The following is a 13,081-nucleotide window of genomic DNA, read 5'->3' as shown; positions in this document are numbered from 1 at the left end:
TGTAAATGCTCTTGGCCCCTGCAGTTAAGACTTGTCCACCATCGCTGCTGCCTGTCATGCAGTCGCCATGCTAATTCTCACAGGGTTAATGTGTGTGAAATGCCGCAGGCCTGTTTGGAACTAGGAAAAAGAGCTGCGAAACGGCAATCGGCTAACCACTTGTGAACTGTTGAATCTCTTCCTTTTTGTGCCTGCAGAAGTCTAAACGCTCGTCCTTTGAGAGTGGAGAGGAACAAACGATGAAATACAGCAACTCTAACAATTCAGGTAACTAACTACACCAGGGGTCAGCAAACATTTTCAGCAGGGGGCCGGTCCACTGTCCCTCAGACCTTGTGGGGGGCCAGACTATATTTTGAAGAATAAAAATAAAAATAAAAATGAATGAATTCCCACAAATAACCCAGAGATGCATTTTATAAGACATCTGAAGGCAGCCCTGTTTAGGGAAGCTTTTAATGTTTAACAGACTATTGTATTTTAATATTTTGTTGGAAGCTGCCCAGAGTGGCTGGGGAAACCCAGCCAGATGGGCGGGGTATAAATAATAAATTATTATTATTATTCAGGTAAAAACACCAGGCAGAACCCACAAATAACCCAGAGATGCATTTTAAATAAAAGGACACGTTCTACTCATGTAAAAACACGCTGATTCCTGACCATCCGTGGGCCGGATTTAGAAGGTGATTAGGTCGGATCCGGCCCCCAGGCCTTAGTTTGCCTACCCATGAACTACACCAAGATAGGAGCCTTGTTGTGACATATGAGGCACTGGAGCAAGATTTTTTTCCTGCGGAGTCTAATGAAGTGTGTGTACAATGCTGACAATGCCATTGCTACGAGGCTGTCAGATCTCGAGCTGTGAGCTAGGGGGACTTTTTCTGGGATAGTGACTTGCAGTGCTCAGGATCTCCTTGTTAAGCCATTTTCCATAGATGCACAAGGATTGGCATACACTTGGGTTGGCACACCCTTGCCCTGGCTGTGGCAGCCCTTTGTGGCAGCAGCCATTTGCTTATGGTGAGCCTGACTAATACACTGAGACCAAAAGCTGGAAAATGCACACCATCTCAATGTGAATTAACCAATATTTCCCTTCTGCTTCTAGCAATTGATTCACCAGGAAGGGGAGGAAAGCTGCCTGCATGAGAAGGGCGATAGGCCCTTGATACACATTCCAAGCAGAGCATTTTTATTTTTTTTAAAGAGAGATATGTGTTTATTAAGTTTTCAAACACAGCAACATCCAAACGAGACTTAAACAATAAAGAACGACTATATAGAGCACGGTACTCCCCTTAGAATAAAATTAATAGAAGGTTCTGCATACTTTTGCAGACCTTGTAATAAAATATATTCCACCAAGGGAGATTTTGGAAGCTTCGCTTATCAATAAGGTAGCCTCGCCACATAGAGAGATGTGTATTGCTGCGCAGCGCTTAGCGACCCAAATTAGATTGTGGACAGAAGATACATGAAGAAACCCATTGGGGTCTGTTGCTTTAAAACAGACAAGCCTGAACTTGAGCAATGGGAAGCTGTGGATTTGATCCGAGCAGTGGCTGGGAGGTAGACCGTGCTCCCCAGTGGGCTGTTCTTCAAAATGAAATTGGCTTTGTGTCTTCTTCCCAGCGTGTGGAAAAGAAGCAGGGGTTTGATCAGACAATAGGCCTGTGGAACAAGAGTTAAATACACACAGACACACTCTGATCTGATCTGATCTGATCCATGGCCACTGCTGCCTGCTGCATAACTCTCTCTCTAAAAAAACAAAACCAGCACTGGGAGACATTTTGTCCAACTCCCACATATCCCCTAGTTTGGCTCTCAAGGATTTAGTAATTCATTACTTCCCAGAACTTTTTCATGGTGTACAATCTTGTTCATGACCAGGTGCCGACAACATCTGCTGACCTGGCAAAACCCACCTGCAAATCCCCTTGTGTTTAGCTAAGAGTACAGTTGGTAAAGTTTCTTGCTGGAATTTTAATTCCCCTCCAGGCAAGTTTGCACTAGTGGGATCACTTCTCCGAAGGATAGAATTAGTCTCTATGAAGCAGACAGAGTATTGAAATTTGCACAGGGTTTGCCCTTCTCTGCTGCAAACTGCATGGCGTGACCCACCACAGAACACCCTGGCCTTGTTTGCATCCCACCCACTCATATTCTGCCTGGTTCCTCAGCTTAGCTACAGGGCCAAACTGTATCATGTTGAATGCGTCTTTGCATTCAGCGTGGCTTATTTAAAACAAAAACAAAACAAAATAGCTGCCGGTGCGGTTCTTTGTTTAAAAGTCAGGACCGTGACAGGTGAGGAGAAATTTAATTCTTTTGCTTCCTGACAGGAAAAGACTGCCCCACCCCCACCCTTGCCTGCTATTTTGTTTTGGAAGGAAAGCTCTCATTGGCGCTAATAGAAGCTTTCCTCCTGATACTAATAGTAGTTTGAGGGGAGGTGGGATTTTCATATGGACTGTGGCAGAGAATGAAATAGTTAAATTCCCCTTCCCCTCCTGCTGTGGTCTTGAATGTCTCCCACTGTATCTGCCTCGCCGAGAGATCACATTCACCCAATCCTATACCAGCTACACTGGCTCCCGGTGGAGTACAGGATCAGGTTTAAGGTGCTGGTTTTAACCTTTAAACAGCCTGGGACCCTCGTACCTACAGAACTGCCTCTCCTGGTATGCCCCATGGAGGACCTTGCAGTCTGCAAACAACATTCTGAAGATCCCAGGCCCCAGGCCCAGACTGGCCTTGACCAGAGCCCAGGGCCTTTTCAGCTGTGGCCCCAGCATGGTGGAACACTCTCCCACAAGAGACTAGGGTCCTGTGGGATTTGACATCTTTCCACAGAGCCTGCAAGACGGAGCTGTTCCGCCAGGCCTTTGGCCAGGGCACAGCCTGACCTATTTTCCTTTGTATAAGAACAAGCATGAAGGAGGCCTCCCAACCTGTTCACAAGTCCTTATATGATCACTGAAAACAGTTGATCCTGGCAAGTATTAACCGCTCTCAATCTTAACCTGGTAACTGCCATTTGTCCAGATTTTAATTTGTCTGCATTAATTTTAAGATGTATTTTAATGATTTGATGCCTGTTTTTATGTATACTGTGTTATTTATATGATGTTAGCCGCTCTGACTATTATTATTTATTACTTGGTTTTTTTTTAAAAAAGCAGTCACATTAAATGCGCCTCCACATTTAACCTATAATGTGCAGTTGGCCCAGTCCCCTCCCTGTGTGTGTTGGTTTGCTGCTTATTTCAGCAAGCCTCATTTTAAGCAGTGAAAAGGATTTTGAAACTGCACCTTTTTAGCAACTCTGGATGTTTCTTATTCAGCAGGCTCTGGGGCGAGTTCACCTCTGACATCACCTTCTTCCCCTGTTCCACCTTGTACAGCAGGTGAGTTAAAGAGTCGACACGCCGCCTGCCCATCTCTCTCTTGGGTTTTGTTGCCAAGCTGAAGAATGACTAATTTTGCTCTTTATGAGACAGGAAATAATACCACTTGCCTTAAAACGCATCTTGATAGCTTTTTGATTCTGCCTTGTCACCGTAGAAGAGAGTTCAGATTTTGTGTTTCTTCTTTGAATCTGGCAAACTGTTTTCAGCCTTCTTGTTTTATCAGCATAAACGTGAATTACTTGATAGTTTGTACTTCCTTTAATCCTGCTTGCCTGGCCCCTTTGCTGGTGCTAAACCTAAGTTATTCCTAGCCCATTGAGATGACTTCATTTAAGCACCGAAGCAGAATAGTCTGTATAAGATATATTCATATGTTCAGGTTAATACCTCCTTGTTTTCCAGTGTGGTGGGTTCTTCTGTCTGCCTTTTTCACTGTGCCTTTCCTTCCTGTTTGTTAGTTCAAGTTTTCCTCTATCCTGTATTAGGATTTTGCAGGCTTCAGGCAAAGCCCCCTAAGTGGGTTTCTTTCACATGGAAGGGGCAGGAAGGGAAATCAGAGAACTCTTTTGTGCTGTCTCTAAACTACTTGGGTCCACCATACGTTTGGGCCCTTTGGGTGTTTGCCTGTGTTGCACGACCAACCGTCTCACTACATGTCTATGTGTCACCCCCTTGCACCTTTTAACAGTTTGAAAAAGCGCTTGCTCCACTTTCAGATTACAAGACATACACATTGCTAGGCATCCTGAGTTTTCTTAATAGAATAATACAAATTGCCATTTTAAAAAAGCCCTGATTGAGCAGCTGATAACTCAACGGTGTACTTGTGGTGGATGAAACAGCCACGTGAGTGGTTTAAACTCTGTGTTTTCCATTGGAACGACTTCCACCAGAGGACACAATAAATGCATATTGTGTGTTTGTGTGGTGGGTGGCAGCTCAGAAGCGAAATGACTTAAAGGATTTCCTTCCTCCTGGTTGGATACATTACTCCTTAATTTATTTAGATAGTGGCAGATGTTGATCGTCACACAAACCTCTGTGGTTCTAGGCCTTTGGTAGATATAATTTGGGCACAGTTGCTTGCTTGTTTTGATATTTTGTCATGAGCTTACTAAATCCATATATAGTGGCTGAATTAACCTTGGAAGGTAGTGGATCATTTCAGGTCCGTTTTCTAGTGATGTCTTCCATACAAGACAAATGGATTTTGAAAATGTATTTCGAGATTACTGTTGATTAGATTTTGGGGACAGGGTTGTGAATAAGATACCTTGTCTAAAGGGACCTACTATCCACAGTGCTTGACATATGGGAGTCCATAGTTCAATAGACCACATACATGTCTTGCAGAAGGCTACAGGTTCAATCCTTAGCTCCTGCAGTTAAATATTCCTAGGTAACAGGACTGCAAGATGCCTTTTTCTAAGAGCTCGGAAAGTTGTTGCCAAGCAGAGTAAGCAATACAGGCTAGAGGAGAGAATCTTCTGACGCTATAAAACAGCTCCAGTCTCTGAAGTCCTTCGAAAGGGAAAAAAAATAGAATGTTTTTGTATGTGGTGTATGTACTATGATCTGGATGTTTTGTTATCTCTGGGCAATTCATTCTAGGCCAATGGTTCCCAAACCTTCCCTCCCTGCCCATGGACCACGTGAAAATTGCTGAGGGTCTTGGTAGACCGCTTAATGATTTTTCTGCATGTTGTAATTATAAGGCACTTTCTTAGATGCTATGTGATATTTTTTTCATTGAACCAATATTAAACTTCTTAATTATAGCCTTGCATTAATTTAGCTGCTAATCCTCTCCACTCCTTTCAAGCGCTTCCGCCCAATATCACTTCTGGTCCACCTAACTCACCCTCTGGGTCGATCACTGGGTTCTAAGGGTGACAGAAGTTCACCGCTGCCTCTGCTGCTGTCACTCTTCACAGACAGGCCACAAACCACCTAAATGAAGCTTGCAGACAGCACCGGTGGTCCATGGACCACAGTTTGGGAACCCCAGTTTAAAGCCATAGAAAAACATGTCAGCAGGCCAGTTTGTCTAACCATTGTGTTCATAACTGTATTTAATAATGGATGTCTGTATCTCCTTATTGTTGTTGAATAGCCCTCTTAACATCAGAATACTGACTGTTTGTGCTCTTTTTCCTGTCTCTTTTCTTTCTCTCTCTCTCTCTCTCTCTCTTTCCTTTCCGCTGTCTTCAATAGAGCATGCACCATTTTGAACGTGAATTCTTGGTAAAGTAATCTGATGTTGATGTTTAAAGATGTTTACCCAAAATGGAAAGCATTATTCACAAGTTATTGTGGTGAACTGTGCGTTAAAAACAAACCGAAACACGCTTTGCCATCTCTCTTCAGCTTTTAGCTGGATGATTGTTTTTTAAACATTTTTTTCTTTATAATGTCCAAACCACAGTATCCATATCTCTACGAAGACATTGATGAAAGGGCAAAGAGGTACTCTTCGCTGTTAGCAGTTAAGAAAAGAATATTTTCCTTTGCAGCCTTTTGAAATATGTAATACAGGGAGACACTCAAGGAATTGTAAGGGAAGGAGGCATGAAGGAAAATAAGAACTGGCCCCTGAAGGGGACACACACACACACACACACACACACACACACACCACAAAATGACAAGCACAAGAGTAGGTGAATTGCAAGAGGCAGTCCAGTATATTTTGGTGCTAGCAGACCCCCCCCCCAATTTATCTCCATAATGGTAAAAGTGTTACCTAAATTGAAATAAATTTGTGAGCCGATATAGTCAAGTAGGCAGGTGGAGTGCCTTGGCCAGGTTCAAATCACCTCTCAGCCATGAGACTCGTTAGTTGACCTTGGATCACTATCTACAGTTCCAGGAGAGATTGCAGGCAGTAATCAGTTGCCCTTCAATGTTAACATGAATTATGTCACGTGAGAGTGGGCTGCTCATGTTTTGCAGCCAGTGAGCTGAGCCTGAGCAGCCTCTTAGTGCTGTGGGGATATTCTATAGCACAAGGATGGGGAATTCTGGTCAACAGAAATTGCTGAGCAGCAGTTCCCACCATCCCTTTCCATTGGCCAAGCTGGCTGAGGCTAGCAACATCTGGAGACCAGAGATTTCCTCGCTGTCTTCCATTTGTTGGCAAGGGCAGGAGTGGTGATATTCCACTAGTAGAGATCCTTTCCTACCCACCTGTCTTGTTCTTGCCCACCCTGCCCGGAATGCGGTAGTGGGAGATGTTACACACAGAGATTTCTCTAGAGCTAAAATAGCTTAAGCATGAACAGGTTTGAACTGAGCTGGCTTTATTGATGGTATAGATGGAAAAAGACACAGTAGCCTTGGTTTTTTAGCTAGGTGCTGTTGGCTTCAGTTAGCTGTAATTACCGTATTTACATGAATGTCATGCACACCTTTTATGGCCAAATTACATTGTGAAAATTAGGGTGCACATTAGATTTGATGGCACATTTACATTCGCCAGCAAATACTTTATTGGTTTCAAGGTTTTGAAAATTGAAGTGTGGGTTAGATTTGATGGTGCATTAGATTCGCGTAAATGCGGTAATCTTTCATGCTGGAATGGGGGGGAGGGAATCTGCAAATTATTGGATGCAAACTAGAAAGATAAAGAACATCATTAGGTTCTTTTATCATCATCTTTGATGCTAGGGAGTGTGGCTAGTTTGCCCTTCCATTTTAGTCCTATATTTATAACGGGGCAAATTTTAATAAGCCATTAAGGCTTTAGTTCAGGCATCCCGAAACTCAGCCCTCCAGACGTTTTGGGACTACAATTCCCATCATCCCTGACCACTGGTCCTGTTAGCTAGTGATGTTAGCAGTTATAGTCCCAAAACGTCTGGAGGGCTGAGTTTGGGGATGCCTGCTTTAGTTAACAGATGTGGGTTGAATTGGCTGAAGATTGCTGTTTCATCAAATAGTTGTTTGTTAAATCATAGCGGTGTGTTTGGGCAAATACTTGATTTTAGGGAGTTTAGTGGAACAGAAATTCTGCTGAACGTACCAGACCTCCTAGCCAGTATTACAATTCCTCTGCTTTTGCCAATCAACATATTCTTCCAAGTGAAATACTGCTTAATAAAAAAAAGGAGGAACAGCAAATGGCAATATCGGCAGATTGAGCAATTGCCGTATTTTTCGCACTATAGGACGCACCAGACAACAGGACGCACCTTGTTTTAGAGGGGGGAGAACAAGAAAAAAAAATTCTCCCCCTCTCTGCCCAGCACCCCTTCAGCAAAGCGGCAGGAGGCGCTGCACAGAGAGGGGGAGAATTTTCCCCCTCTTGTTTTCCCCCTCTAAAACTTGGAAGCCTGGAGAGTGAGAGGAGTCGGTGCGCACTGACCCCTCTTGCTCTCCAGGCTTCAAGTTCCTTTCGACCTGCTCTTTGGGGCTGGCGGGGGGAAGCCCACCACCAGCCCCAAAGAGCAGGTCAGGGAGCAGTGGAAAGGCGCACAGCAGAGAGGCTGCTGCCATAGCCACGCATCACCTCTCCAGCTGGGAGAGGGTCGCGGGGCTATGGCTTCTTTAGCCCCACCCGCGCTCTCCCAGCTGGAGTGGTGGCGCGCAGCTAAAGAGGCTCCTTCCATAGCCACGTGTCACCTCTCCAGCCAGGAGAGGGTCGCGGGGCTATGGCTTCTTCGCTCCATAGGACGCACACACATTTCCTCTTCATTTTTGAAGGGGAAAAAGTGTGTCCTATAGAGCCAAAAATACGGTAGTCTGCTCATATGAGTAGTGTGTAAAAGAACAAAGGAGGAAATTCTAGGAATTCAAGTGGAGATTTTTATGAGTGATGGTTTGTATTGCCTGAGTAATGTAATTCCTCCACATGGAGGAAATCATTTCTGCTATAGAAGTTGGGTGTATATGCTTTTAAGAGAAAGTGGGGAGGGAGTGGTCTTTGCACCTTCTTAAATGGGTATAATGGGCACTTTTGACACTGGTGCAGCAAGACCCCACTCAGAATTCCCTAGTGAAACAGAAGTCAGGAGTAAAGTCGACAAGAATTAGGAGTATTTAATTCTAACAGACACGCAAGCTGGAAGAAGAATGTTTGGATCACCCCGCTCCATCCCCTATTTGCTATCTGAAAAGACAAATTGAGGCCAGAGAATCTCTAACTGGATTTTTTTTTTCAAAATTATGTTCAGTGAAGCAACATGAGTACCCAGTGTAAAAGTCCAAGTACTATTTCTAGTAACTGAGGGTGGGACTTTGTGAATTCCTAAGTGTAGAAAGCTGCCTTTCATTGGACTGTTGGCATTTTCATCTGTCACTGTAATTGCAAGCAATGGGCCTTGGCATCCTTTTGCTTTTGATCTTTTGTTCCTAGCATCCTGCAACTAATTTTGCATTCTCAGTTGGTTCTTACGGTCGGTGCATTTTTACCTATATGTATCTAGCTTTTTATACCACCTCCTTTCACTTGGTTGGTTGAATGTTACTCGTCTTCGCAACCTACTGTGTTTAGATGTCTCAGGGATGGTTGAGAGACAAACCTGTATGTGCTTGTTTAGGATGCTGTTTTTTGTTTTAAATAAACTCAATATGTATTTGCCGCTTGATCGTGCTCAGCTGGTAGCATGCTGCTGTTTCTCCCCATGTTCTTCCTTTGTCACCCCATCATGCATTTTTCGCCATACTGTACATTTTCTTTCCTGCAGCCTTCTTCAGTTCTCTCTGAGCTCGTTCCCTCCCACCCCCCAAAGCATTAAACTGATTATCAACTGAATCAAAGCATTTAGAAATATTGTTGCTGGAGAAAGTGTTTCAAAGGGATTTCTCTATGAAGAATTTGAAACCACATCCCTCACTGCCATTAGCATGTCAAAGATGGTGCCTACATGTGGCTTCTCTGGTTTTAAGCTGATGTGCTGTGAGATAGGGACTGTCAGGCTGGCTTTTGTCTCCTAAAAGGAGCAGGACGATGAAAAAGCGATTGCACCTGGGAGAAGGACCTTAATACAGTGCTGCTTCTCCATGCCTGCTGTCATAAGCAGCAGCTCTGCCAACATTTTAGGCAGGATTTGGGTTTGGGTGCTGTTGTGGTCCAGATGTACACAGGGTGTTGTACAACGTTGCCAGCAGCTGCGTTGGGTGTGGAAAGTTGATCTTGGCTTGCAGGCTACCTCTAACCTGCTAAAGCCTTTTCACTGTCGCCCTCTGCACTTGCCTAGGGGTTACCTGCTCTGTGGGAAAGGACTTTAGCTACCAGGATGTTCTGTTTACCTGTAGTCTAGTTTGGTCCGGGACGCGGGTGGCGCTGTGGGTTAAACCACAGAGCCTAGGACTTGCCGATCAGAAGGTCGGCGGTTCGAATCCCCGCGACGGGGTGAGCTCCTGTTGCTCGGGCCCTGCTCCTGTCAACCTAGCAGTTCGAAAGCACGTCAAAGTGTAAGTAGATAAGTAGGTACTGCTCCGGTGGGAAGGTAAATGGCGTTTCCATGCACTACTCTGGTTCGCCAGAAGCGGCTTAGTCATGCTGGCCACATGATCCGGAAGCTGTACACCAGCTCCCTCGGCCAATAAAGCGAGATGAGTGCCGCAACCCCAGAGTCAGTCACGACTGGACCTAATGGTCAGGGGTCCCTTTACCTTTACCTTTAGTTTGGTTACCTTTAGTTTCCCATATCCATAAAAAATCTGGCTTTTCAAACATCTTTTATTCTGACAATCATAATACAGTGGACGCTCAGGTTGCGAACGTGATCCGTGTGGGATGCACGTTCGCAACCCACGTCTGCACACACGCGGGTTGCAATTTGGTGCTTCTGCGCATGCGCGACCACCGAAACCCAGAAGTAACCCGTTCCAGTACTTCCAGGTTTCGGCGGTCCGTCTGTAATCCGAGGTATGACTGTATTTGATAAATCATTTTATTACATACATGGAGAAGATAAGAGCAATCCAACAAATGTGTGATTGCTAGGAGGGGGATCTGGTCTACCTCCTGTAGGAATTCCTGAAACCGCTTAGTATCAAGCAAACTCAAGAGTCTTCCACGTGCGTTCTTCTCTTTGACTTCAGCAGTGGATTGGGGCAAAAATGCTGGAGAGCGGCCCCATGTGAACTCTTTTGCAATTCAACCTTTATATGGCAGTGGTGGGAAACCCGTGGCCTTCCAGAAGTTGGGCTCCCAACTCCCTATTGGCCCAGCCAGCGTGGCCAATGCTCAGGGATAACTGTAGTCCAACCACATCTGGAGGGCCACAGGGTCCTCACCCCTGCTATGTGGGTTTTCTCCATAGTACCAAGCTATTAAGAGGATACAGTGACTTTTGTCTTTCAAGCCAGTGATAACAGTGAAGTCCTGAGTAGGTACTAGTGCAGGCACCTATTAAAAAATTACATTTTGTTGTTTTTAATTGTGCTCTTTCCAGGGTGCTGTTCTGCATTTCTAGATATGCTGGCCTGGTGCCTATACCCAAGGTATATTTTCAGAGGTGGGTGGGTGTATCGTCGGTGTAGATTGAAACCAAAAAAGAAATTAGCCTTCTGGCTATCAGCTGCAGTTACTTCTACCCCATTTTCCAAAGAGAGAATTATAGCTATGGCAGCCTCTTAGCTCTGTTACGGCACTCTGTTCGTATCCTGGAAGAGCTAATCCTGAAGTTGTTACTGCTGTGCTTGTCAGGGATAATGTATAACGTAGGGAGAAATGCCTGTTCTTGTTTTGCACCGTGAACCAAAATGCCATTGTGTGCAGTGCACAAAAGGACCCTGTGCCTATCTAAGCAAGACTTGCAACTGTGGTCCTTGCCTTAGCTGCGCATGAGAAGCGGGCACCAGCTTTCACTCAGCATTCATGTAAATTCAAAGATGGAGCGTGTTACTGAGTTAGGTGGTGGTCAGTTTGAGGCAGATGTTCCTTGCAATGCTTCTCTACTTGGCGTCTAGAAATAACGTTTGGAAGGCCAATGTCTTGCTTTGCACAAGCTGAGCCAATGCTGTTTGGCTGCATCCCACAAGCTACGGGACGTAGGCAATATATCACTGGTCTACAGCCCAGCTTTTATGCTTGTGAACTGGACCTGGAATGATAATTATTTCCTCCTCCAGTTTGCTTGTCCACATGACCATGCATTGCAAGGACCATAAAACATCTTAAGTGTGACTTACTTATTGTGCCTGCCCTTTTAATCTATTCTCATCCTTCTCCTGTATGCCTGTATTCTTGTCCATTTTTTAATTATTATTTTTTAACCTGATATCATCTTGGCTTTTTTGGTTTTTTGCATGCTTTCCTACCGTACTCTTTTCTTTTGTACATTGGGCAGTTTTTGCAGATGTGTTATTTTATCCAGCAGTATCTTGCTTTCATGGGTTTCGGTTTCTGACTGTGTGTAACGTCTAATATCTTCCCAGCAGCAGGCGCCTCGACAATTCCTTCGCCGCCGCCGCCGCCAGCAGCTCCCCCTCCTCCTCCTAATTTGGATGTGGCAATGCAGCCTGATCTGCGGCCTGTCAACAGCACAAGCCGGGGCGCCTTACTCAGCTCAATTCAGAATTTCCAGAAAGGAGGTCTGAAGAAAACAGAAACTTGTGACTACAGTGCTCCTAGAATCAGCTGAAACTGTTCATACTGACCCAGCTTGGGGTATTCCTTGTGTTCTAGGAACAAATCTTAAATAACTATTTGATATAGCCACTGCCTGGTGGCATCTTGTTTTACAGCTGCTTGTTTAGAGCCATTTCAAGCTCCTTCCCACTCTCCCCCCCCCCTTAGCACAATCTCTTAACTGAGTAGCAGTACCGTGTCAAATTGCTTTGCCATTTCGGAGGGTGAAGTGTTGATTCTGGTTTAAAGGAACCCTCCTTCTTTTCGGGGGGGGGGGGATCTTGTTTTTGGCTATGTTGTATTCCTTCTAATAGAATAAAAATAGCTCGACAACAGCAGTTCATTTTCTGAGAGACCTGCTTCTGAAAGTTTAAAACCCGGTACATCAAGATTTGATGCATTGAATTAGCTTTAATTATGCTAAACATTCACTCAGTCTGAAAGTTAACACTGGTGAGAGATTTTAGGCTTGGTCTCCCTGTCTTCTCTGCTCTGTAAAGTCCTGAGCATTACTCTTAATACTATTGAAAGGCCTGTTAACCTAAGATGGCTCTGCTTTAAAAGAGGAGTAATTCAAGCAAGTAAGTTTTGTAATGAGCTTGTGTTACGCTTAAATTGGGAGTTGCAGGGCGTTTCCATCAAACCAAAATCTACAGCAATGTGAGATGTGTTGTTGAAGTGGGTGTTAACAAAAGAGCTCCATAATTTAATGTTAGTGAAAAAATGCCCTTCTTGATTTGCTCAAACTCTTAAATTGCACTTTAAAGGATTATCGCTAGATTTTTAAAGTCGAGTATACACCAGTGTTTGTTACTATGCAGAGTGTCATTGTGTATAAGATTTCATGTAACCTATTATATTATTCAGTCATATTTTTATTAAAATAAATGTTAATGGAATTTCAATAATGCTGGGAGGGGAACACACTTTAATGTTAATTACCACGTCTGTGGTGAAAAATGTGAATGTCTTGAAGCTTTAAAATTCCATTTATCTATGTGGTTTTGGCAAAGATACTTTGCAGCACCTTCAGCCTCACATTAATATGCACTAATTTCTGAAAGAAGACAATTCAGCCTGTATCAAA

The 13,081-nt window shown here is 44.2% G+C and overlaps 1 protein-coding gene across 6 annotated transcripts in view; it reads left to right on the top strand.

Annotated features, from left to right (window-relative positions):
* The window catches only part of PXK (PX domain containing serine/threonine kinase like), a 51,027-nt gene extending 38,125 nt beyond the window's left edge, over positions 1-12,902 (top strand). Inside the window, exons 16-18 of one of the 6 annotated variants that reach the window (XM_079963246.1) lie at positions 198-267; positions 3,354-3,413; positions 11,802-12,902. In XM_079963246.1, the coding sequence (XP_079819372.1) occupies positions 198-267; positions 3,354-3,413; positions 11,802-12,007 (336 nt within the window). In that variant the 3' untranslated portion in view covers positions 12,008-12,902. Of the gene's footprint in view, positions 1-197; positions 268-3,350; positions 3,414-5,630; positions 5,663-11,801 lie in introns of those variants that run through there. The other 5 variants (XM_079963247.1, XM_079963244.1, XM_079963245.1 and 2 more) reach the window with 5 other exon arrangements.
* Positions 12,903-13,081: the final 179 nt, after the last annotated feature.

Source organism: Podarcis cretensis, assembly GCF_951804945.1.
Source record: "Podarcis cretensis genome assembly, chromosome: 2".
NCBI classification, from domain to species: Eukaryota; Metazoa; Chordata; class Lepidosauria; order Squamata; family Lacertidae; genus Podarcis; species Podarcis cretensis.
The sequence above is the reverse complement of the archived record's forward strand: the minus strand, read 5'-3'. Positions and strand labels throughout refer to the sequence as shown.